Source organism: Myotis nattereri (genome assembly GCF_964212035.1).
Source record: "Myotis nattereri genome assembly, chromosome: 14".
Classification (NCBI taxonomy): domain Eukaryota; kingdom Metazoa; phylum Chordata; class Mammalia; order Chiroptera; family Vespertilionidae; genus Myotis; species Myotis nattereri.
In genome coordinates, this window is record NC_138089.1 from 48,200,247 (window position 1) to 48,225,272 (window position 25,026).

The 25,026-nt window shown below is 40.8% G+C and overlaps 1 protein-coding gene across 1 annotated transcript in view; it reads right to left on the reverse strand.

Annotated features, from left to right (window-relative positions):
* Positions 1–25,026, reverse strand: part of GADL1 (glutamate decarboxylase like 1) — a gene marked incomplete at both ends in the record, with an annotated part of 135,744 nt that overhangs the window by 92,489 nt on the left and 18,229 nt on the right. Inside the window, 8 exons of the mRNA XM_081106366.1 lie at positions 1,119–1,235; positions 6,192–6,246; positions 6,369–6,448; positions 11,935–12,050; positions 12,942–13,048; positions 16,098–16,188; positions 18,922–19,048; positions 24,304–24,476. Coding sequence (XP_080962492.1) covers positions 1,119–1,235; positions 6,192–6,246; positions 6,369–6,448; positions 11,935–12,050; positions 12,942–13,048; positions 16,098–16,188; positions 18,922–19,048; positions 24,304–24,476 — 866 coding nt within the window. The remainder of the gene's footprint in view (positions 1–1,118; positions 1,236–6,191; positions 6,247–6,368; positions 6,449–11,934; positions 12,051–12,941; positions 13,049–16,097; positions 16,189–18,921; positions 19,049–24,303; positions 24,477–25,026) is intronic.

Here is a 25,026-nt window from a genome sequence, read left to right on the forward strand (position 1 = left end):
TCACAAATAACCTACCTGAAATATTGCCATTGGCATACTAGTAGAGCCTATAACTCTAGTGGGTTTATGTTACTGCTGCTTTTACCATACATTAGCATGCATATAATTAAAGCCTTGAGTTGCTGAAAAATCTCTCCCCATCATATCATAGATGCTTTACTTTGAAAGCATAAAACCATCCAAACTATAAAATTCTGTGTAGGGATAGCCTCCCAATGCTCAACTACCTTCCTTTCAGCAAGTCAGAAATATTGTGCTTTCTTTTTTTCTGATAAAGAGGCTATGAGCCACTCACCAGAGGAAGGCTCCCTAAAGTTTCATCAATATGTTCAACTCCTGATTTCACACATACACACACACACACACACACACACACACACACACACACAGAAAACGCTCAACAAGCATTTATAACTGCCTGAATTCAACCTTTTAACTTTAGATAAATATAATTTTAAGAATGACCTTTAATTAAGGAAGAAATTATTATAACTCCAAGACTTACAAACTTAATTAGAAAAAAAAGGCCAATCCCTCTAGTGTAAAAGTTATGAAAAATGTAAAGTATCCCAGTCCCTCTCAAATAATTATCTATAGCAGATCTAGATAAAACCTGCTTTAATTAGAGCATGAAATTACATAGGGAGGCTTGTTACCTTTATTGGCTGATTGGTATCATATAATTTTAAAGCTAGAAGATGCTTTACAGACTACACCAGCCATTTCCCTCTTTACAAATGAAGATGCCAAAGCCCAGAGGGCTGAGGTCACAGTGACAAAGGAGGCCAATTCAAATCCAAAGTCTCCTGACTAGATAGTCCAGAATGTGTCCCTTCACCATGCTGCTCAATGACAGTAGATTCAAAGGACCAGAGAAAAGGGTTCATGGGGGAAGCGGGAATAAAATGGAATCCAGAAAACGGAAACAAAATTCACATCAAGTCTTAGCCTACCCTTCTTTATACCTTAGAAAAAAAGACATATCTACTTCCTCCAATTCGAAATGTAAATAGAAGCTGGGGACCTCACATCTAGTTTCTGAGAAAATGAAAGATTTCCCGCCAAAGCGGCAAAAAGACTAGAAAGCTAAGCAGATGTGTACATACAGATGAACTTACATCCACGTGAAGCCAGAGGCCATGCCTCTCGCAGACGTCAGCTATTTCATCCAGCGGATCAAACGCGCCCAGCACCGTTGTACCCGAGGTGGCACAGACAAGAAACGGCGCTGCTCCCTGTGAAAAGGACCCACGCGTGAGAATTGTCACCATCACCTCTAAGTTTACCCTGTAATAGGTTGGTACATTATAAAGGTTCTAACATATCCAGAAATGTATTTGGTTCTTGGAGATGATCACTGCTTCAGTGACTGTTTCTAAGCTTTTTCACTATACAATAGTTTTGTATTATAAATAGATTAAGGAAAAAGAAAAAGCTACAATAGTAGTCCTTTGTCCCAACTCAATATTTTTAGTTTCATTTTCTTTCTATAGCCTTTTCTGTTCGTTGCTTTCCTAGATAGAAAGTAAATAACCTCATCCCCATTGGCAAACTGGCATTATGTAGGATTCCTAACTCCTTGGGGAGATTCATTGGGCCTCCAGAATGCCAATGTTGTTACCCTTCTCCAAAATAAAAAGGGCTGTTTGGAAGACAAACAGTCAGCTCCAGGGACAGAGCACGCAGGCCTGTGGGCTTGCGTATGAGCAGTTACAAAACAGAGTGTGTGCTCAGGTACAAACTTGGCAAGGTAACCTCACTGGGATCCACTCTCCAAAACAGGTGCTGCAACTGAGAAGTCTGGTAGAATGTGCTAGAAGAGAGAAGCTGCATAGCTTCTATGGTGATTATTCCTCCTCATCTAGCTGATGGCTGCATCTTGAGGAGTGAACAGGTGCCCAAAGGAAATGGAGAGAAAGGGAGGATGTGGGACACATGTAGAGATGAGTGGTAATCCCAGCCAACCTAACCAGCACCTTGGCCCTGTAAGGGAGTTCATGGCAACTAGGTAGAGGATAGACAGTCCGTGAGTTTGTTTCTCATGGATCATTCCAGCATGTCAGCAGAGAAATGTTACTGCTGTGGAAGTGCCTTAGAGGAAAAACTTTCAGACAGAGGTAGGTGGGGATGGGGGGGGGGGAGGTGAGAAGGGGAATGTAAGGAGAAGCCTACTATTCTAGCACCTGAGGAGTAAGTGACAAGAACATTTATTGCCCATTAAGTTCATTCTTACCTCCGTTTAGGAAGGAATCATTTTTTCCTTAGTTTTATTTTCAAGTGCAGGTGGTTCTTACAAAATAAGTTTATGTCCCATTTTATTGTTGTGGGTTCTAACCAGACTCACTCCAATCTAGCTGACCATTGACAGAGATATCATTTGTCAATGGAAAGGAGGGCAGAGCAAGGACACTTAGTCCACATCTCAAAGTAACGGTACACAGTGAACCCATCTGCCATTTAGGCAGAAGGTTGTGGCACTTATAACCTAGTCCAGTGGTCGGCAAACTCATTAGTCAACAGAGCCAAATATCAACAGTACAACGATTGAAATTTCTTTTGAGAGCCAAATTTTTTAAACTTAAACTATATAGGTAGGTACATTGTTATTAACTTAATTAGGGTACTCCTCAGGCTTAGGAAGAGCCACACTCAAGGGGCCAAAGAGCCACATGTGGCTCACGAGCCGCAGTTTGCTGACCACAGACCTAGTCCATCCACCGAAACTTCTCAGAGTGAGACCAGGAGGTGACAGAGTCCCTGGGGACCATGGGCTTTGAGAATTCTTCCCTTCACTCATGTACCAACAGATCATACATTTATCAGAGCAGAGAACTAAAGGAAATGGGACCAGGTTTATATCAATCATCAAAAGCAATAGAAAAAGTAATTTACTAAAGCCATTTACATTGTCTTTAATGGTTGAGCTTTGCCTCATAAACTATATGACATCCTGACAGTGGTGAGAAAACACCTATGCAAGCTATCATAGCGTATTAATGACTTTTTCTCACCTTTTTAATAATCTAGCTATAAATATCAGTCCCTGAAATTAAACTTTTGCCATCTGGATTTAACCTTCCAGATTTTTCCTTTCACACATCTCATGCGATTAATAAGAAAATTCAGTGGAAACAGAATTGATGGTGTGCTGACAATATCCTGTTTTCCCTAAGAAATTTTGTCATCTCAAAAGTCATATGCAAAAATACTCCCAAATATTCAGTGGTTACACTAGTTTTATCTCTGCATAAGCACTTCAGAGCCTCGGACACCTCTGTGGTTTTCAGCATCCAGTAAAGGTCACTGCTCAACAGATTTGTAATGGATTGTGGCTGGCCAGGGAATTGAAGCCCAACAGGAAAAAAAAAGTGGATGCACAATTTCCTACATCTGAAACAATCCAAGTTAAAAGCTTGAAACAGAGCAACTAGGTCTGAAGCTATTGAGAAAAATAACCTAGTCATCGGGTATTATTATCTCAGAACGGATGTGAGGTTTGTCCTTGGTGGGTCCCGGCCCCCGTTTTAGCTGACTTGAAAGAAAGCAGAGGAGACATACTGACTCTCACCCCATTGCCCTACTTTAAAATGTGCCTAAAGCAATTTTTACTTTTGAGAAACTTCTCTTTTCAGGTTCTCACCTTAAGACGAGGGCAGTTTCATGCACTTTAATTGTTAAAGCAAAGCAAAATTTATGCGGGGAAGATAATAATGATTGCGGTGGGATAAAACCCATCGAATATACTAGAAAATGAGTTCCTAATGATACTTAATGATTTGACTATCTTTAGGGGATGCTAGGCAACTAACTCGCTCTTCTGAAAATTAGTAAATCAGGGGAAAGAAGAAAACGTGGGTCCTGCCGTGTCCGTGAAAACTGTTTCCTTAGGGAAACCAGATAGGGATGAGGGAACATTTTTCCTTACAGTAGTATGCCTGCCAATAAATGGAGGAGGAACAAGAAAATAAATTAGAACATCAGCTACTGAAACAATGGGTCTAGACAAGGATCGTCAATGGCAGGAAATCCATGAGGCGAGAGGCGGATGCAGAGCTCTCTAACAGGTGGGCTGACAATACTGGAACCCACCAATCAATGTTACCACAGAAAGAGACAAGAGATGCCTCCTCATGGAAGGACAAAATTTACCCACAAATAATCCCGCCAACATTTCCAATCTGAATCTCACCGAGTCTCAAGATCTAACTGTCAAATTACAAGAAATATAGAGAACAGATGGGTGGTGCAGAGGAGGGGAGCACTTGAGTCTTAAATGTGTGATGCAGTCTACATAATTCATAATGTGGAAAACTACCACACTAATGGATGTGGTTTCTTCAACTGATCAATTGTAAGAGTAAAAAAAAAAAATGAGGAGGGGGAGCTATAGCCTAGAAGAGATTTATATGATGAATCAATCAAATGCAACATATAGGCCTTTTATGAATCCTTATTGAAACAAACCAACTATTTTAAAAAAGGAATGGGAGAAATTTTAATATAGAGTGGATATTTGATGATATTAAGAAATTATTCATTGAAATGATATTACTGTTGTTTTTATTGATTTCAGAGAGGAAGGGAGAGGGAGCGAGAGATAGAAACATCAATGATAAGAGAGAATCATTGATTGGCTGCCTCCTGCACGTACCTACTTGAGAACAAGCTTTCATGGCTATAGGTCACAGGTGAACAAGGTGGTGGTAATCTAGAATTTTACCAAGAGGCAACGAAATCTGATCATCTCTACCACCAAACAACTTCAAGTCGACCCGCCATTGGAATGTTTTAAAAAATAAAGACAAATGTAGATCTAAGCCAATACATATGCAAAAAAGGCAAAAATTTTAAGTACAGAATTTTAAACCAAATATAATAACCTAGCATGCTCTGGATAAGGTGATTTTTATTAAAAAAAATTAAAATATAAAGAGTAAAATAACAGAAATATAATATCAAAATTTTAAAAATTAAAAATAAGAGAACCCATTTTTTTTTTAGAGAGTGCAATCCTATGAGGGAGAGATACATCCCAGGTCAGAAGCTGGGCTTTTCATTATTCAGCAGCCACACCTGACTTTGTTGCTACCTGCTGGAAAGTTACAGGAGAATAGTCTGAAGCCCCTTTTGCAATGAGGACTCTGCCGGGATCGGGAGGGAAGCAGTGAAGAAGTAGGTGCGCCTAAGCCAGCAGGTCCAAGAAGCAAGAGGGCTGGCACCAAGAAGGCGACAGACCTCAAAAGCAGGTGTCAAGGCCAGCCCTCACTAGAGTATCACAGGTGAGCATGGTCATGCCTTGCTTTCCCCAGTGACAGACATGTCAGCTTTAATACATCCTGGCAGCTGAGAGAGAACATTCTTCCAGAGCTGAAATATCAGAGCCAGACTCGGTACAGGATGGTGGTTGTGAATGGACTTTGGGTAGAAGCAATCTGGGAGGATAGGTTGATCAGGACGTCAGGAGTCATTCTGAATGCAACAGAGACCATTGGAATTCTCAGAATTCTCAGAGTCAGGAGTTTTGTAGGAGAGTGGTTGTGGGGGCCCTGCTGGAGAGGCTGGGTTCACTATTTTTTTATGGTAATCTTTACCCAGAGGATGTTTTCTAATTGATTTTTAAAGGGAGTAGAAGGGAGGGAGGGAAAAAGAGGGAGGAAATGAGGGAGGGAGAGAGAGAGGGAGAGGGACAGGGACAGGGACAGGGAGAGGGACAGGGAGAGGGAGAGAGAGAATGATTGATGTGAGAGAGAGATATCCAGTGACTGCCTCCCTCACCATCTGGGGCCAGGGATTGAATCTGCAATCCAGGTACGTTCTCTTGACCAGGAATCGAACCTGTGACCCTTCAGGCCAATGCTCTAATCACATAGCTTCATCAGCCAGGGCGGGGTCCACCTTTTAAGGATAATTCTAGTCAAGAATCCTGAATATGGTGATGTCAGTGTTTTAATAGGTGCTGGCCATCTGGGATGAGAACATCCAAGAAACTGCACAGAACATGAACCAAGCACCTGGAAATAGAGCACCTGGAAATAAGTCACTGCATTTTAATTCTCCCGTGCTCTCTCCTCTGCCTCCCCCCGCCCCTCAGAAATGGGTGTGACTGCTTGCATTCCCCCCTGGCAATCTCGCCCCTACACCCAGATACATGCATACATTTTCTTTCCCTTTTTTTCTTTCTCCCCTCTCACCTGTTTTCTGGCTTGCCAGATTTGCTTCTCCAGTTCCTCAGGTATCATTTTACCTCTAAGAGACACAGATTTGAGACGTCCAGTTATGTTTAGCAGTGAACACATACTGGTACTGCTTTTTTAAAAGTAGGAATTTCCCCCTCCACCCACCAGGTTTCCGGATCCTGTCCCCATTACCTTCCATCTGTTTCCACAAAGCAGATATTCTCTGTACCAATCCCAAGAAAGGAGGCTGCCTTCTTCATGGAGTAATGACACTGAATTAAAGGGGAAAAGGGAAGAAAGAGACATGAATTCATGGCATGAAAAAACTACTGCTTATTATCTAAATGGGTGTAAGTGATATGGCTGAGCACAATCTTTAAAACATTACTGCATAAAAGAAAAAGAAAGTATTAATTTAATTGAGCCCCTAACTGCAGTGGTTGAGAACACTGACTTTGATTGGAGTCAGAGAAAACAGGTTTAATTACAAGTTTTCCCAGTTATAGCTATAAAAGCTTAAACAAATAATGTACACTCGCTAAACCTCAATTTGCAAATCTGTAAAATGGGCATGTCGATGTCTACTCCATCTTTGTCATAGAATTCAATGGGTTAATATATATAAAGGGATCAGTACAGAGCCTGGCATATGGAACACACTTGGTGGCTGGAGGCTGTTTTCCATCACATTGAGGAAAGTTTCTCTTGATGCTACTAAGACTCAGTAGCAAGAGAATCTAGTCCACTGCTAACTCAAAACCCTCCAGGAGTGAGCAAGACTCTGTCTCAAAAGTTATAATCCCAGATCACAGAAGAGTTTCATGACTTTCAATAGCAAACAATGGGTTATAAATACTGATTGGACACTTGACCAGTCTGGTTTAATATTCTATGGGCTTCATGTAATAGGCAGAAAAGGTGCAATAATCTAAAGCATTAGTCTGGTTTAATATTCAATGTAAGGCTGAAGTTAGACATAATAGAATGTGGCTAAAATCATAACAAAATTAATAATAATCTATAGACAGATTACTTTATGCAGCCCTGACATGAATGAGTATAATGGCTCTGGAATTAGGTCTCATCTATTTCTTATTGGAGATAGTAGAATATGCTTTAGATTACTGCACCTTTTCCGCCTACTACATGAAGCCCGTAGATAATTAGCATTCAAACATTGGAGATGTCAGTCTTCATACATTAATGTGGACAGGTGGTCAATTAATTCTTTTTCAAGCCAGAAAAATTAAGTTGCTAACAGACATTATTGTACCCAAAAAACCTTAGTAATTTAATTTGTAGGTATGAATACATTAAGAGTAGTCATGCCTTCACACTTATCTTGATATATCCCCTCAAATGTGGTAATTTTCTTCTTTTGAAAAGGAAGTTTTATTGGAAGCTCTTTAAAAAAAAAACTCTAAAAATAAATGCAGAGGTAACACCATCAGGAAAAATGAAACCACCCTAAATAATTAATTTCCAAATGTCAAATAGAACCTGTCCAAAATGCCTGTAGGTTGCATTCATTTCAGGTGGTTACAAAAACATATACATATTGAGGAGCCATGACTTATATGAAAAGGTAATTAATTCTCTACTTGCTACATCAGCCCACCATCACGAAGGTGACAAAGGGAAGGCCAATTATTTCTCATGAAAGACTCGGGCTCTAGCAACCAAACAGCTATTGATTTCATAGTGATATCTGCCAAATAAGGAAAACCACATTGTTTTGCCCTTAGAAATAGCAAAATATCCCCAACTAATAGATCTGCTAAATAAAACACTGGTTATCAGAATAAGAATAGCCTCAGCGGAGCTATCTTTGGGTACTTTAGGGCTAAATATAGTCTGCTGTCAATCTCAAATGCAGAGGGACAGATTAAACACGGTCTGCAAAACTGAAGTCTGAGCATCTGAAAGCATCAGAGGAAGAAAAGAAAGAGGGCGATGCTTCAGACATGCTGAGCACTTTCAAGGAAAGGAAAACCTAGAAGGCTGAGCTCAGAGGGAAGAGCTGCATTTAGAAACAAGTGGTGGCCGCTCCCATCACTGGCAGGAGTGAAGTCGGCTGTTCTAAGACCCAATCCCCCTAGGTTTCATTCCTCTACAGCAGAAGCAAAAATCTCAGCGGGTGTTCACTGCTGTAAACTTAAAACAGCCAGTGCCTCCATGAAAGACAGACTGCACTGAAGTCTTCCTTTCAGGTTCCAGCAAGGACTTTTCCCGTGACCTTGGGTTTCTCAATGAACCACTGCTTCCCCCTCCAGATGGTGTTCTGGATGCTTGGACTGCTTCTAGTGCTGCCCAGTTTGATGCTCAAACTGGCTCCGGGTGGCGGGGAGAGCAAGGGCCGTGAATGCTATATTCTAGGGAAGAAAGGAACGTATGTCTCCGAGAGCACACACTGGTTCAGTGCCCAAAGCAGCGGAGCCGGAGGCCAGGCGGACTGATCTGCGCTCTGCAGGGCATCCTCAGAGCACCTGCTTGCCTGTGGAGAACACTTGCAGTCACATCCAACCCGAGGTCAAGACCAGGAGGCAGGGCCAGGGATAGGGAGAGTGAAGGAGGCCCCTCGGGTGCAAAATCTAAGGCAGCACGACCTGTGACATGCACCCTAGCGTCTCACTCGCCTCACCCCCTGCCTCCATCCTGCTAGAGAGGAACTAGCACAACTTGATAGCTGACCTGGAAGCAATAGGAGTTTCTCTTCTCCCCTCACTCTTTAGTGGCAAATGAGCGCTACTTTATGTTGACTCCCCAAATGATTTGAATGACAAACCTAAGATTTCTACAAATTCAAGGAATTCATAGTTGCCTGCTAATCAAGTCACACATTTATTACTTTTGCTATTTCCCCCCCAAAGTCCCCTTCTCGCTGGTTCCTATTTAGCCTGGAGAGGCCACCTTGGATGTGCTCACGGTCTACAGGTCTCTGTCATGATCTTCCAGGTTTCCACCAACAGCTGTATCGCAGTTAGAACTGGAAGTTTGCAAAAAGGTCTCCAGTGGTGGGTACATACATTCTGCATATGATGGGCCAAGGCAGAGATGCAGTAATTACCCTGGGTCATCTCGGGCAGCATAAAAACTGGGAAAGTCAGGCCACCTAACAAGCAATATGGGAAAATAACTACGGGTCATAGGCCAACACCCAAAAGAAAACAAGGAAGCCCTTATCAAGTTTGGCTCAGTGGACAGAGTGTTGGCCAGCGGACTGAAGGGTCCCAGGTACAATTCTGGTCAAGGGCACATGCCCCAGTTGCGGGCTCGGAGGCAGCTGATCAATGATTCTCTCATCATTGATGTTTTTATCTCTCTCTCCCTCTCCCTTCCTCTCTGAAATCAATAAAAATAGGTCTTTTTATAAAAGACAAAAGAAAATAGGGGAAGATAGCAAAAAGATTAACGTTGGGTTTAAGATCAATTAGGTCTTCTTTAATTCTTTATTTTTAACTAAATGATGAATTGATTTGTTGTAATAAATGGGGAAGGTGGTCATAAAATATGAATTAGGATAATGCAAATGCTATGAACTGAGTCTCTTTGGCAGAACAGGGAAAGGAACAAGCTACAGGGTGGAGTCTGGATGGATGGGGTGGGAATACATAGTCAGGGCTATACTGTGGTTGAAGTTATGGAATTTCTCTGTGGAATTCCCATTGTTATATCAAAATTCATGTGTGTAATCCCCAGCCTCCAGTGTGATGGTATTGGTTAAGACTGGGTGAGATTAATGGCAGTATAAGAATAGGCATGGAAATAGGAACTCAAATGCAGGAGAGATTTTGATTCCTGATATACTAGGGGACCTCAAACTGAGATACCAAGGGTTGGAACCCAGAGAGAAAAACTCTACTCCATAATAATCCCAAATAACCAAGTGTTTTCCCCAGATGCCCACATTCCCAAATATTCTTCTCTTGCTATAGAAACAATGTCTCGTGAAGAAGGGCCTTGGGGTGGCTGAGTAAAGAATCACAGACTAGGTGATGCCTCCCAACACCCAATGCCCACTTCATACTTAGCGCTGAACTAACCAGAGCAAAGGGCAGCCAGGACAGGAGGAAAACGTGGGGGTCTCTGTCAGGGTTTCCTTCCATGGTGGACCTCTTTGTACAATCTGTCCTTTGTGATAATAAAGTCACTTTTGCTCTTGAAGGAAAAGAACAGATACAGGAAAGCCCAGCGGGAAATAACAGGGAATTTTTAGATTCTGCCAGCCTTGTGTGTTGCATAGGAGACCTAAGGTTATTGCAAAAGGTACAGAAGCTACACTCTCCTGCCAGGGACATGGGGAAAAAGCAGCTGTGGATGGGCAGAGGCACCAGTGGAATCACATAAAAACAGAAAAGAAAAATAATAGTGTCTTCCAGATAAGACGGCACGTAAGCTGTGCCATCTATTCTAACCACATAATTAGAGTTGGATCATTCTCTTCCCACTAATAACAAGAGCAAACATTTTTTTCTATCTTCTATGTGCCAAATGCTACTTTTCATGCATTAACTCATTCAGTCTTTGCAACACTCCACTGACCGGTGACCATTAAGCTCATGTGGCTGTTGGGTTGCTTTAATGGCCCAAATTGTTTACTGCTCCTGTGTCTATACCCTTTCCCAGAAGGCTTTGCAGCAAATATCCTTAAGAGGTAGACTATTTTCTCACTTCTTGTATCTGGGTTCCTAGACATGACTTAGTTTGCCAAGAAAATGAGGGAGACATGACAAAGTGTCAGTTCTGAGCTTAGAACTCGAGAATCCCAGAATGCTCCCATGCAGTTGTGTTCCTGCTACCACTGCCATGAGAACACACCTGCACTAGCCTGCTGGAGGAAGAGAGACGATGAAGCCGAGAGGACTCCCTGGAGTTATTCCAGGCAAACTGCTCCTAGATCAGTCATTGGCCAGCCAACCCTCAGACAGGTAAGGGAGCCCAGCAAGTGTAGCTGAACTGCCCAGCTATCCCAAGACTTGTAAACAATAACCTGTATACTTCTATGCCACAGAGTTTGGGGATAATTTTCTTAGATACAAGAGCTAACTGATATGCTCATTTTTGCAAATTTGGAAACCAAGGCACAGAGTAGTTAATCACCTCATCCAAGGTCACTCAGATAGTAAGTAGTAGAGACAAGAAATGAACCCAGACAGCCTACTTCAAAGCCATGTACCTATCCACCATCAGAGCCCCTACTGAAGTGGAGAGTAAAATGAGATAGGGGATTGTAGCAACATGCAGCGGTGTGTGTGTGTGTGTGTGTGTGTGTGTGTGTGTGTATGTGTGTGTGTGTGTGTATGAGAGAGAGAGAGAGAGAGAGAGAGAGAGAGAGAGAGAGAGAGAGAAAGAGATTCATTTTTACTCAATATATCCCTTTCTTCTTGGAAAGTCCTTGTGTTAGTCATTCAAAGCAATCAATTTTAAAAAGAAATGTGAGTAGATGACATAGTATCAACCATTTAACTTCTAATAAATGAGCTACTCAAAGAAGAGATTCACCGAGATAGCATGTTCAAATGAAATGTTATTTTTTTCTAAAGAAAATACTACAGACTATAAATTTTAAGTAAAGGTGATGCACAAAATTGGGTGGCCAATATCAAACCCATCAGAATTTCTTTTGGAATGAAATACGATGTTACACTTAGGCATATTAGTTACACAGAGAGGATAAAAGGAGTCCGTAGACAAACAAGTCCTGTTAAATAATGCATTCTCAGAAAATCTATATCTGATACCCAAAATCATTTTTTACCTCTGCAGATGTGAAAAGGATTAATCTTGGCAACCCAGACAGCCCCTTTTCCTTGATATCAGGACAATATTTGTATCGAGCTAAATTCATGGCATACATATTGGACACTGAGCCACCTGCAAAAACAAAAATTGCAATGGCATATTTATAGCATAAAGTTATAGCTCCCTAAGTGCTGACTTCAGTGGAAAGCATAAATGGCTGTGGCTGCTCTGGTCTAATGACAAATCACTGGGAAAGTCATTTAAACCCCACCCCACCCACCCCATTACTCTTACACACTTCCCAGGCTCTAATTCCTGCAGTTTCCAATCTCAGCAAAGTGAGAAGTTTTGGTCTATTCTCTCATTCCGGAATTTTTCCAAACTAAAGGTTTCAATCTATGAGTTCTGTATCTAACTCTCTGTCGTTAATAATATTCTTTCTGTCTGTCATCTAACAATACATGCCCACCTCAGCTTCCAAACAAACAAACAAACAAACAAGCAAAAAAAGAGGATTGCAGGATAAATAAAATGTGACTTAGGAATCTTCTCAGGTAAAATTGATTTAAAAACCTAAAAATCTTATGATAGCCCTTTCAACAACAGGTAAATTCATTTGTGTTAGATATAAATCCTAAATTGTAGCTATCTCATTTGTTTAACATTTATGTCATTTATTATTATGTAAAACTAGAGGCCCGATGCACAAAATTCATGCAAGAGTAGGCCTTCCTTCCCCGGCTGCTGGCACCAGCTTCCCTCTGGCACCCGGGACCCGGGCTTACCTCGCATCCCTGGCTTCGTCCGGAAGGATGTCTGGTCTAATTAGCATATGACTTTTTTATTATTATGGATATTATTGCTCTGGAGAAAGGCACAAGCTAGGGTCTCCCTAAATAGCAATATTAATATCCCACTTTTTGTGAACTGTAAATTTGCAAGGAGTTGTTCTTCATCTACCACATTAATCTATTTTTAGATGCTTCTAATAGAAGGGAGATGGCAATAACTAATTGTACTTACCTGGGTTAAATATTCCATCCCCTTCTTTCCAGCCAATAAATTCAATCATTTTCTTCAGAACCGCTTCTTCCACTAACAGAAACACTGGGGACACCTCATATGTATAACTAGGTAGATATAAAAAATACTTCACTTCTATGACTAGAGTCAAACCATCCCTTTGGTGTCCCAAGAAATGCACAGAGTTTTATTAAACCAAGTAGCTGTCGAAGTGTAGATAGATTCTTTGGAAATTTATTCATTGGATATAGAGAAGTATGCAGTCAGTGATAGTGCTAGTTGTGGTTAGATAATAGCGGGTGGCCTTAGGGATACATTGGCTACTGCAGCAGTCTTAATTTACAGAAAAGCTTCAATTTCATTGGGAGAGATGAAGGCAGTGCATCTCGATTCTTTGCATTAGTCATGAGCAGTGGCCATTAACTCTTTGGATGATGCTTTGGATGCTGGCTAAGGGAAAAACCATTGTCATGGTAACTAGGTTTTATTAGGTTATCACTGTGAGTACCCTGGCAGGCACCTCTAGATATTCTACATGGCAATGACCCATCCTGGATGAGAGCTTCCTCTACCACACGCCTGTGTTTGTACAAATGTGAAGTGCTCTGTGGGACATCTCTCGTTATGGGATTTTACAGCAAAGCACTACCCAGACCCCCTGCCATGAAGAATCTGCTGCTTCAGGCTAGAGGGCTGGAGTCAGAGAGCCCTGCTAAGTTAGCCTCTTCGGGAATTTCCTCAGCATAAGTGAGCCACCTTCCCTAAAGTTAAACCCTTCCCTGTGGTGGTCTACACCTGATCACTGGCCCAGCTGGAGGCATAAAGGCCTGGCCACTGGGCCCAACTCTAGACCAATTTAAAGAGCCATTGTAGCTCCAGAGATCTCCCTGGGGTCAGTCTCTTGTCATTGCACCTGCATGGAGCTTGACTCCTCTCTCTGCCCACTCAGCTTCCTTCCCTCAGTGTCACCCATGCTGATCCCATGGGTGTTCCTTAGTAAACATCTTGCTCACTAAATTTCCTTTAGAGAAGCTTCCCAGGGAACTGAACCTGAGACAGTTACCATTGTGCAATGTCTGAGTCTCTTCTTTCTCCAATTAACTTGAGAATGACTAAATATCTATAACCTCCCCCCTAACAGTTAAGTAATTGCATTAAATTGTATCTGAATATGTGTACTCTGAGTATATAAGCTAGGCAGACACGTTCAGATTTATAGTCACAGAATTTAATGAGATTATTTTAACATCTGGCAGGGAAAATTTTAGGAGGAAGAAAAAAGAAGACCTACTATGTATCACCTCCCTATGTGCCAAGCACTCTACAAGCACTCTAGGTTCTATTTTTAAACCATCCTAGGAAACCAGTTTACACATATCAAAAATGTGGGGGGAAAGTATATATATTTATGTGTACCTAAAATATAAAGTGAAATAATTATTCACTTTTTTGTAAGAAAAAATTAATACTAGATTAAATACAAATTAAAACTAATACTTTAAAAACCTCTAAAGATTTCAGTTTTAAGAGCTTAGCAAACCCAATACACACAAGGAAAGGCTCACAGAATTGTGCAATTTTACTCTCTTCTGACTTACCTAACATTTTTAACTCTTCTACCCATTGTAATCCATGGTCTTGCATTACTCTACCCAAAATTCTCTAACTGAAGTCACCAGTAGCAAACATGTTGCTAATCTAGAGGACATGTCTTAGTCTGTCTTAAATACTCAGCAACATGTGACTAGAGACCAGTGGTTCTCAACCTGTGGGTCGCAACCCCTTTGGCGGTCGAACGACCCTTTCACAGGGGTCGCCTAAGACCATCCTGCCTATCAGATATTTACATTACGATTCATAACAGTAGCAACATTACAGTTATGAAGTAGCAACGAAATAATTTTATGGTTGGGTCACAACATGAGGAACTGTATTTAAAGGGCCAGAAGGTTGAGAACCACTGCTTTAGACAATCTCCTCCAGGGCTTCCATGTTTCGTTGCCTGATTTTCTCCTTCTATCTCTCTATTGCAGGCTGATCCTCCTCCTCCTAACTGCTAAATACTATTATCGTAGATAGCCTCAAAGCCCAGTCATAAGCCCTCCTCTCTCCTCACTCTATACTCTGTCCCAAAGGCAGCACTTCTCTATCCCCTGGGTTGTTTTTATTTTTCAGTGTCTCCATCCTTCTCATTAAAATCATTTATAAACACACCCACAGAAATTCATATTTAATTGATCTGTTTTGGAGCCCAGGCCTCAATTTTGTAAAAAAAGTTCCAAGATTGATTCTAATGAGCAGAAAGGGTTGAGAATCACTGACTTAAGGAATCTCATCCTTGCCCAGTGTTTCAACTACCATCGTTCACCAATAACTCTTAAATTGATCCTTTTCATAGACATGAGAATTTTAGTTCCATGTATCCCATCAGTACAATGAAGTGAGTTAGTTATGCAAATAATAATAATAATACTAATAATAAAACCTTGAGAGTATTTGCTTAGGAAGTTTTCAATATTCAGTATTTTTGGAAGTGTCAACGAAGTACTGATGGGGTGGTCATAATAATCTGGCCACTCCGTGTATATGCTGTTCCTTCTGTTTAGAACTCATCCCTCCCGTTTTCATCTTACTTTTTACTTACCCTTTATCTCTTAGCTATAACTTCCTCAGAGAAGACTTTCTAGAGTTCCCAACTAGAAAAAATTGGCCCATTTATATTTATAGCATCACGCCCACTTTGCATGAGAATTGAAATTTTCGATTAATTTGTGTGCACGTTTTGATTAATTTGCATGGAGCATCTCTATCTCACTAGCTATTTTGTTTCATGAAGGCAAAGTCAAGGTTTGTTTTTACTCAAAGTATCTCTCCAGCACTTAGCACAGACATAGCTTTTCATGCAGAATAAATTAAAAGTTGCTTCCTCATTTTCTCATTTGTTAAGTGGAGATAATGCCTGCTTTACCCTCTCACAGAACCACTATCAAATCAAACAGCTCTTTGACTACTACTGTCATAAATCTATTCCATTATTTATGATGACCCTGCACCAATGAAATCATTAACTAGAAATTTACAAAATAAAATTTTCATCTACTTAAAAAACATCTCTAATCCACATTTGGTATAAATTTCCAGTATAATGATACTTACACACTTGGATTTAATGCTTCTGTCATAAATCGAGCCACCAAGGAGTAATAATCAAGTCCAGCATACAACTGGTTGAAAAATCTTGGATGGTCTGTAAATTTAAACAGAGCATTCATCTACACAGCAATAAAAAAGAAAACTCTATCAATACTGCATAGCAATAACATAAATGAATCTTTTAGACAATAAAAGCAGCTGGACACAAAAGAATATATACTGCATAACTGCACTTATGTGATATTCGATATCAGGCAAAGCTGATCTATGGAGATAGAAGTTCGAATTCTGGGTACCTTTGGGAAAGACATATTGATTAGAAAGGAGTGTCCAGAGTGTTGAGAATTGTTTTTATCTCTACCTTGGTGATGGTTATTTACATACGCATATGTGCAAATTCATCCACATGAGAATGCAAGATCAATCCATTGTACTGAATGCAAATTACACCTCAATTTTAGAAGAGCATTCAAAACTTAATCATGCACAAAGGCAACAAATGTTAAAGACCCGTCTCCTAGCCCTTTCCCCTGAACAATGATACGCTTCTGAGTAAAACCTGAGCCACCTTTTACAACCTTTGGTTTGCCTGCTCCTTTCTTTCTACCACCCTGACTCAGATCAAAATCTTCAAGAATTGGGTTATTTGAACACTTTCTATACATGTATCAAATATCAAAGCCTGCTACCTTTATCCTCCAAAAATATTGATATGAACTTCTCCAAATGTACACACCCTTCTCCCACCAGCAGGTTTCGCTTCGGGCTTCTAGCAGGGAGCGGCCTTTTCATTTTTCAGACTCGACCATTTTTCAGAGTGCAACTGGCATTATGTGGATGGAGTAGGACGTGACTCAGCGTGCAGCTTACATAAACTTTCTGATTCAACTTTTTTCAAAGGCAAGTTGCCTTTAAGACTCAACTTCAGTTCCAACTTTCTATTCCGTGCCCCCCCCCCGCCCCCCATAAAAGGTTTCGTAAAGGTCCTTGGCTTTATCCAATGTGAATATTCACACCAAACACCAGGGTAGCTGGCTTGGCATTCTCAATGATAGGATGCCCAGCCTGACCAAGAACAACGGCGCAGGTCTATTTCCAACTTTGAGTACTGGGGAACCATTTCAGTTAGTGACTTCTTGCTACAACTTCCAGTATTTGGTTTTTAGATTATTTTTCCTCTTTCAACTAGGGGTTCAATGAAAAACAAAAGTATCAAGAGAAAACGTCTTTTTAAAATAAAACGTGGAAAACTTCCTCTAATCTGGCAAAGGAAACCAGACATGGCTGCACGTAATTTTAATAAGATTTGTTTTTTGTGGTTTTTTTTTTTTGTTGTTGTTCTGTGTTAATTTATGATTGATTTCCATGGTAACGTTATGGGAAATATCTAGTAAGCTGAAAAATCTACTGCATTAAATGTCCTTCTACACTTCTGACATGCACTAGAATAATAAGATATGTATCTCTGCTTTTGAAATGCTAAGTGGGTTTTTGATACATAACCAGACTTTCCCAAGGGAATATAAACCAATTATTTTTAGCCAGAATTTTATGATATTCCTTCCACTACATTTAGTTCAGCGTCAGAATTCACACAGCATAATGCCTGCATGGTCTTAAGCACTAGATTACCTTTACATCGTACTGAGAAATGCATATTTTGGAAAATTATTCTCCTACTTTAAGAACTTGTTCCCTGGGTATATGTTAACAGTCAGCTGGAACAGTATTCAGCACAAAACTGGCATGATGTTACTGCATTTACAAAGATCACAGTTGTTAAGCATTGTTGTGAAACCATCACAACATAAACTCACCATGTATAAGATTCATTTTTTATACCTTCCTAAAGGTTCTTATTTTTTGATCCTACTAGAGTTGATAAAATAATTTGGTAATTACCAACTGCCCAGAGTTAATAAGTATTTTCCAAATAAATCTATTCCTATTTATATTAAGGACTCATTCTTGAACATTTTTTTTTTGCATATTCTAGGCCAGTGGTCGGCAAACTGTGGCTCTCGAGCAACATGCGGCTCTTTGTCCCCTTGAGTGTGGCTCTTCCACAAAATACCACGTGCGGGCGCACATGTACAGTGTGATTGAAACTTCGTGGCCCATGTGCAGAATTCGGTATTTTATGGAAGAGCCACACTCAAGGGGCCGAAGAGCCACATGTGGCTCACGAGCCACACTTTGCCGACCACTGTTCTAGGCCATTGAAATTTAAAATTCCTTACAAATTCTATAATCAAAGTATCATTTGCCAGTTTGGGTCAACATAAGAAATGAGAAGTGGCAGTAATGGTATATGGGCTTAATTATAAGTGGGGAATGGGGATCACCAAGGAGTGGATAATAATTATATGTGACCATTAACACCAACAGTTTCAATTTCATTTTATTTTTGGCCCTTACCATAAATCTGTAATAAGGATTTAATGGACCATTTAAAAACTATCAGAACCACTATGTTTTGTTTTTGTTTTTAACATATTTTTATTAATTTCAGAAACGAAGGAAGAAGAAGAGAGATAGAAACATCAATGATGAGAAAGAATCATGGATCAGCTGCCTCCTGCCTGCCCCACACTGGGCATAGAGCCCACAGCCCGGGCATGTGCCATTGACTGTAATCGAAACCCGAACCCTCAGTCCTCAGGCAGGTACTCTATCCACTGAACCAAACTGGCTAGGGCAGAATCACTATGTTTTGATCCAAGTTTCTCATCCATAAACACTGTCATACTCAGCTTTACCATGAGGTAAATAAATCCTGAAGAACATGTACTTATTAGAGGTACTGATGAAGGAAGTAAATCCTTACTAGTTTTGACACTGTAGCGTATGACGTCCCGGCAGAGTTCCAACAGCCTGTGGTGCGGCTCTCCTGTATCTCTCATCTCCAAGTCAAGAAGCTGTTTCAGTTGTTCAGGAGGCTGCCATTCACAAACCTGGAGGGTTAGCACTGAAACAGTTAACTGAGCACCCATGAGAGCCAAGTATTGAATGAATATTAGAACTCTAACCTTATGAAGCTTCCAGACAAGTGGGAGAGACAGGGACTTATGGTGCAACCACAGTTCAGCATGAAAAGAGCTGCCACAATAATGCAGAAGTCACTAAACAAATGAGGGGCCTCACCTTAGATGTGGAAGGTCAAAAATGAACCCAGCAAAGTTTAGGGGCTGGGGTAGTTCAAGGGGCATTCTAGGTGGAAGTAATAGAAGTCACAAAGGCTGAAATACGAATAGAGGAGCCCAGGGCACAGGGGAAGAATGAAGTATGTGTAGTGTGGCTAGAAGAGGCAGTTTGAGGAAGGGAGAGGCAAGAATTGAGGCTGAACTAACAAATTCCTGCTAACTAGTCTCTGTGCTTATATCCTTGCCTCATAGTCTACTAGCAATGTGGCATAGTCATTCCTCTGCTCAAATATTCCCAATGGGCCCCCATATTCTTCACAGGAAAACCAAAGTCCGTACAATGACCTAAAATGATCCTGTATCATCTGCTTCCCCTGGTGGGGCTCCCCTTCTAGTTGCACCTAGCACTACTTTCCTCCTGGCTGACTCTGCCCTGCCAACCTGGCCTCCTTGCTGTTCTTCAGTGCACCGGGCATGCTCCCATCTTAGGGTCTCTGAACTGGTTGTGCCCTCCACCTGGAATGCTCCTCCTCCAAATATCCCTACAGCTAATTTCCTCACTGCTTTCAAAGCTCCACTCAAATGTCACTTTCTCAATGACAGCAATTCTGATTCCCTTATTAAAAATCACAAGCTGCACAATAACCCATCTCTACCAATCTCTCCTGACTTTTCTACTCATCATTTTTCTATAGCACGTATCACCATCCAATATTTATTATGTCCTATATAATCTCCATGGAAGCGGAGACATTGGTTTGTTTGTTCACACTGGTCCCAAGTAAATGATGCAGAGCCGGCTACCTAGGGGATGCTTAATAAAGATATGATGAATGAATAAATAAATGAATGAATAAAAAATAAGCAAGACTCATATCATTATAGGCTTTATGTAGCATAAAGTGTGAACTTGGCACTAAGAAAGCCATTGGGATATTTTGGACGGGGGAATTATATCATCATATTTGTGTTTTGGATAATAGCTTTTGTTGCTATGTGGAGATTCCAAGTAAAATTGGAAATAAAGGTTACTGTAATAAATCAGGCAAGAAAAGGTGGCAGGCTGGATGAGGGTAGATACTATAAGAATGAAATATTTCTAGAGATATTTGAAATGCTAAATCAATAGAACTTAGAAATCAATTTCACAGTGAGGATGAGGGATAGGAATAATCAAGGATAATCCTGAGGTCTCTACCTTGCATGCATGGGTTGATGGTGGTGAGAGGGAGAAGCATCTGGTATGGGTGGGGATGATGAGTTTGGAGAATATTTAGTTTAAGGATTCTCAAGACATCCAAAGGGGTGTAGCAGTCGGTCTGAAGCTGCTGTGAAATATGAGGAAGAAAGGTTCAGACCGTGTATACCGTGATAATCTACCGTGGTTGACACAGCTCAGAGAGAACCTACAGCGAAGAGGAAAAGATGCAGGATCTCACCTGAGTCATGCCAACATTCAAAAAGTGGGCAAAGGGAGAGAGGCTCCTGCGTGAGGTGGGGGGCATGCTGAAGAAGCAGGGAGAAGCCTAGAAGAGTTTAATTCTATTAACACAAAGAATGTTCTGAGAAGAAGAACATAGTCATCACTGTCAAATCCTAGTGAGAAGCCAAATTAGATAAAGACTGTGAAGTGCTCATGTGTGTTATCAACAAGGAGGTGTTCTTGGCAAGAGCAGTGTGACTTAGAGGTAGGAGTGGAGGCCAGATTGCTGTGAAGTGAGGGTGTAGGAGGTGAGGAGATAGAGGGAGGGAGAGGGGAGACAATTTTTTTTAAAGTTTGACTGTGGAGGGGAGGAGAGAGACAGAGGAATAGTCAGGAAGTGAGGAGACTAAGTGGTGGGAGGTTGTGGGAAACAGGAGGAAATACCAAGTTGTCCAAGAGGTATGAAATTAACCTCTGATGTTAGGACTACAACAGGCAGAGGTAAATCAAAAGTAACAGAAACAATAAGAAGAATTAAGTAGTGATACACACGACAACATGGATGAATCGCAAATACATTTTGCTGAGGGAAAATAGCAAGACTCAAAAGGCTACGTGTGATATGATTCCAATTACCTGACATTCTGGAAAAGTCGAAAACTACAGGGACAAAAAACAGAATAATGGCTGCCGGGGTCTAGAGTTGAGGGGAGGGTTTGACTACAGAGCGGTATAAGGAAATTTTGGAGGTGATAGAACTATTCTATATCTTGATTGTGGTGATGGTTCCATTAATTTTCAAAACTCACAGAACAGTACACCAAAAAGAGTAAATTTTACTGAATGTAAATTATGACTCTTTTTTTTAAAGGTGGCTGAGAAAGTGTGTCTACCACAGAGGGTACTAGAAGTAATTATCTCACGAAGTGTGGGGTGTATAAGCAGGGCACCTTATTTTTTAAAAAATCTTAAATGTATTGGTGTGACATTGGTTAATAAAATTGTTTCAAGTGTACATTTATAATATACCTCATCTGTACACTGAGTTGTGTGTCTACCACCCAAAATCATCAAATCTTCTTCCATCACCATATATTTGACCCCCTTTACCCTTTACTAACACCCACCCATCACCTTTTAATGGTACCCTGTTGGATCTCTAACAAAGTAGACTAAGTTAGTGGCATAAAAACTTCACCTCCTCTCTCAACCCCAACATAGCTTTCTATCCACGTTCACATGGATAGTCTACACATCTGCTATATTGTGATTGACTTGTGTTTTCTTAATTGATAACTTAGGATCATAAGCCTACCCTTCTCATCTTATCTCCTATTAGTTCCCTATAGGAACACTTTTTTTCTAGGCAAAATGGTCCCTTTACTATGTTAAACGCATCTTGTTCTTTTGCAACTCTTTCCATATTTAACTTCCTGCTTTCTTCAACACAGAGGCTGACTTCTCTGCGCCCATCAAAATCTTACTTAACCTTCACATTCCACATGAAAGGTCAAAGTGCCCACCCCTCTGTGAAATCCCCAAAGTCAGCCCCAGTCACAGAGCATTTATCACATTCCTATGGGACCCCCTGTTTGCTTTACCAATGAAAACTTATTCTTCCAATTAGATTATAAATTCAGTTCAAAGCTGAACCTTTCTCTTATTTTTCTTTATATTTCCCCGGGTTAAATATAATGCCTTACCCATAACTAACACTCGGTTAATATTTAATGACTGAATAAAGGCCAATTTAAAAAAATCTTACCAGAGGAGCAGTGTGCTCCAAAGTAAAGCAGGTGTAAAATATTTCACAAGTACAGATAAGACCAGAAAATGGGCAATTATAAATATATAATCAGGAAATATCAGTGATTTTGCCTTGAACATAGCCATTCAAAGTTCACAATTCATTTCAATCTATTTTGGTATTAGTTTTCCCAAATGCATGTGATCAAAAATTCAGAATACATTCCGCTTCACATTCAAAATGTTTTTTAAATGACTTTTATTTCCGACTAATAGAATTGGAATAAAAATCTCTCCATCTCTCCTATCTGTTGATCCATTTGTTGGTAACCCAATTCTGTTATAAATGGTGATCAATGTGAGAAAGGATAATTTGGGGATTTTATGAAACATAGAGAGGAGTAAGTAGTTAAAGGCACAGACTCTCAAGCCAGACTGCCTGTGTTTCAGGGCCAGCTCTGATGCTTACTAGCATGTGATCTTAGGCAGAGTACTTAACCTCTCTGTGTCTCATTTTTTTCCTCATTTTTAAAATGTCGTTACTAAACGGTACCTGCCTCTTAGGGGTTTTTAAGGACTAAATGAACAAATACATATGGTGTAGTCCTTAGAACAGCATCTGGTACATCGTTAAGCACTCTTAAGAGTAGACATTATTAGTAGTGGTTCCCATATCATTTTGAATCTGATTTTGAGCCCCAATTTGAAACCTAAGATCAATACTTGGTACCTGTCAGAAGTCAGGCTTAACAACCAAAGATTTCTAACCTAACCTCAGACAAGCTCCTGTAAGGACCCTCAGATAAATTGTAAAACTTTTCATACCCTTTCTAACTTCTGCTTGGTTTTTATTAGCTACATAAAGAATGTGTATCAAAAAATGGAGAGCAAAGTGTGTTTCACAGAGTGTATAAGTCTGACCATCAGGTTATTTATAGTCTATATTATTATCTAGGGCAGAAAGCTTCACCCAAGTGCTTCATGGCCTTATATGCCTAAGTTCTGGAGTCTCAGACAATCGCCCAGCAAATAATGACTGTTAAGAGTTAACCCTTCCATGCCTGGCCAGTGTGGTTCAGTGGCTGAGCATAGACCTATGAACCAGGAGGTCACGCTTCAATTCTCCTTCAGAGCACATGCCAGGGTTGTGGGCTTGATCCTCAGCAGGAGGTATGCAGGAGGCAGCAAATCAATGATTCTCTCTCATCATTGATGTTTCTCTTTCTCTCTCTCTCTCTCTCTCTCTCTCTCTCTCTCTCTCTCTCTCCCCCCCCCCTTCCTCTCTGAAATCAATTATACATATATGTAAACTATAGGCCCAGTGCACAGATTCGCACACCAGTGGGGGTCCCTCAGCCTGGCCTGTGGGGATTGGGCTGAAACTGACTCTCTGACATCCCCCAAGGGGTTCCAGATTGCGAGAAGGTACAGGCCAGGCAGAGGGACTCCACCGGTGCACGATCGTGGCCGGGGAGGAACTGCAGGAGGGCTCTAGTGCGTGTCTGGCCCATCTTGCCCAGTCCTGATCAGCTGGACTCCAGCAGCAAGCTAACCTACCGGTTGAAGCGTCTGCCCCCTAGTGGTCAGTGTGCGTCACAGCAACTAGTCAAATGGTTGAACAACAGGACACTTAGCATATTAGGATTTTATTACATAGGATTTTTTAAATTATTTTTTAAATGCTAACCCTTCCAGGAAAGCAGATACGGGGTGGGGAAGACAAATGCCACTTTAGTATGTGGGCAGCCCCTTGAAACAAAGGTATAGAGGAAATTAAAATGTGCACTTGCCATTTCCCTTACATCTAGCCATCCAGATTTTGGCGGGGGTGGGGGGGTAGTGGAGCAGGGATATCTTTCCTCATTCCTGGGATTGCTTATAGACTATTTTCTTTTACCTTCTCATTGACATCTGTTGCCTTTAAAACCACCTCTTCCATTATTAGCCTACAGGCCTCTTCAACAAACTTTTCTCCTGCCTTTGCATCTGTGGTGGGACCATTCAGTATGACCCCGTCCACGAGAACAGCGCTCTTCTTAGTTGAAACCATCTCTTGTTGACCAGTATCTCCTGGAAGCACACAAAAAACCGTGTATGAGAGATAATCTAAGTAGACCACAACAAAACACAGGGTAAAAAATGAGTCACCACCCCAGCTTCAAATGGCATGATTTATTTTAATACATTTGCAGCACTGAAGCTGACAGTTTCTTATATGGTGTTCAAGAGTGGAGTTAGGGAAAGAAACCTCTATGTTCCATTTCTGCAGCGTCTTGTTCAGCATCAGGGAGTGTGGATGAGCTCACATAATTAAAATTTAACTGATTTTACCCATTCTTACAAACACCTTTCAAAAGATCTTGGTAAACACAAAGGCCATGTCTATTGCATGAACACACCCTTTCTTGCAATTTCTTAAGGCTCTCCATATATTTTCTTTTAATAAGTCATCCCTAAAGTAGAAGAAACAATATTGCAGTGTCACTTTTCTTAACTTCACATTTTAAGCATATGTTTAAATGACCCTCTATATAGACAGTGTTTTGTCCCCCAGAGCCCCCCCGCCCCCTGCTGAAATCCCCTCAGCCATTTCCTACTGAAAGAAAATGTGAGGCATAAT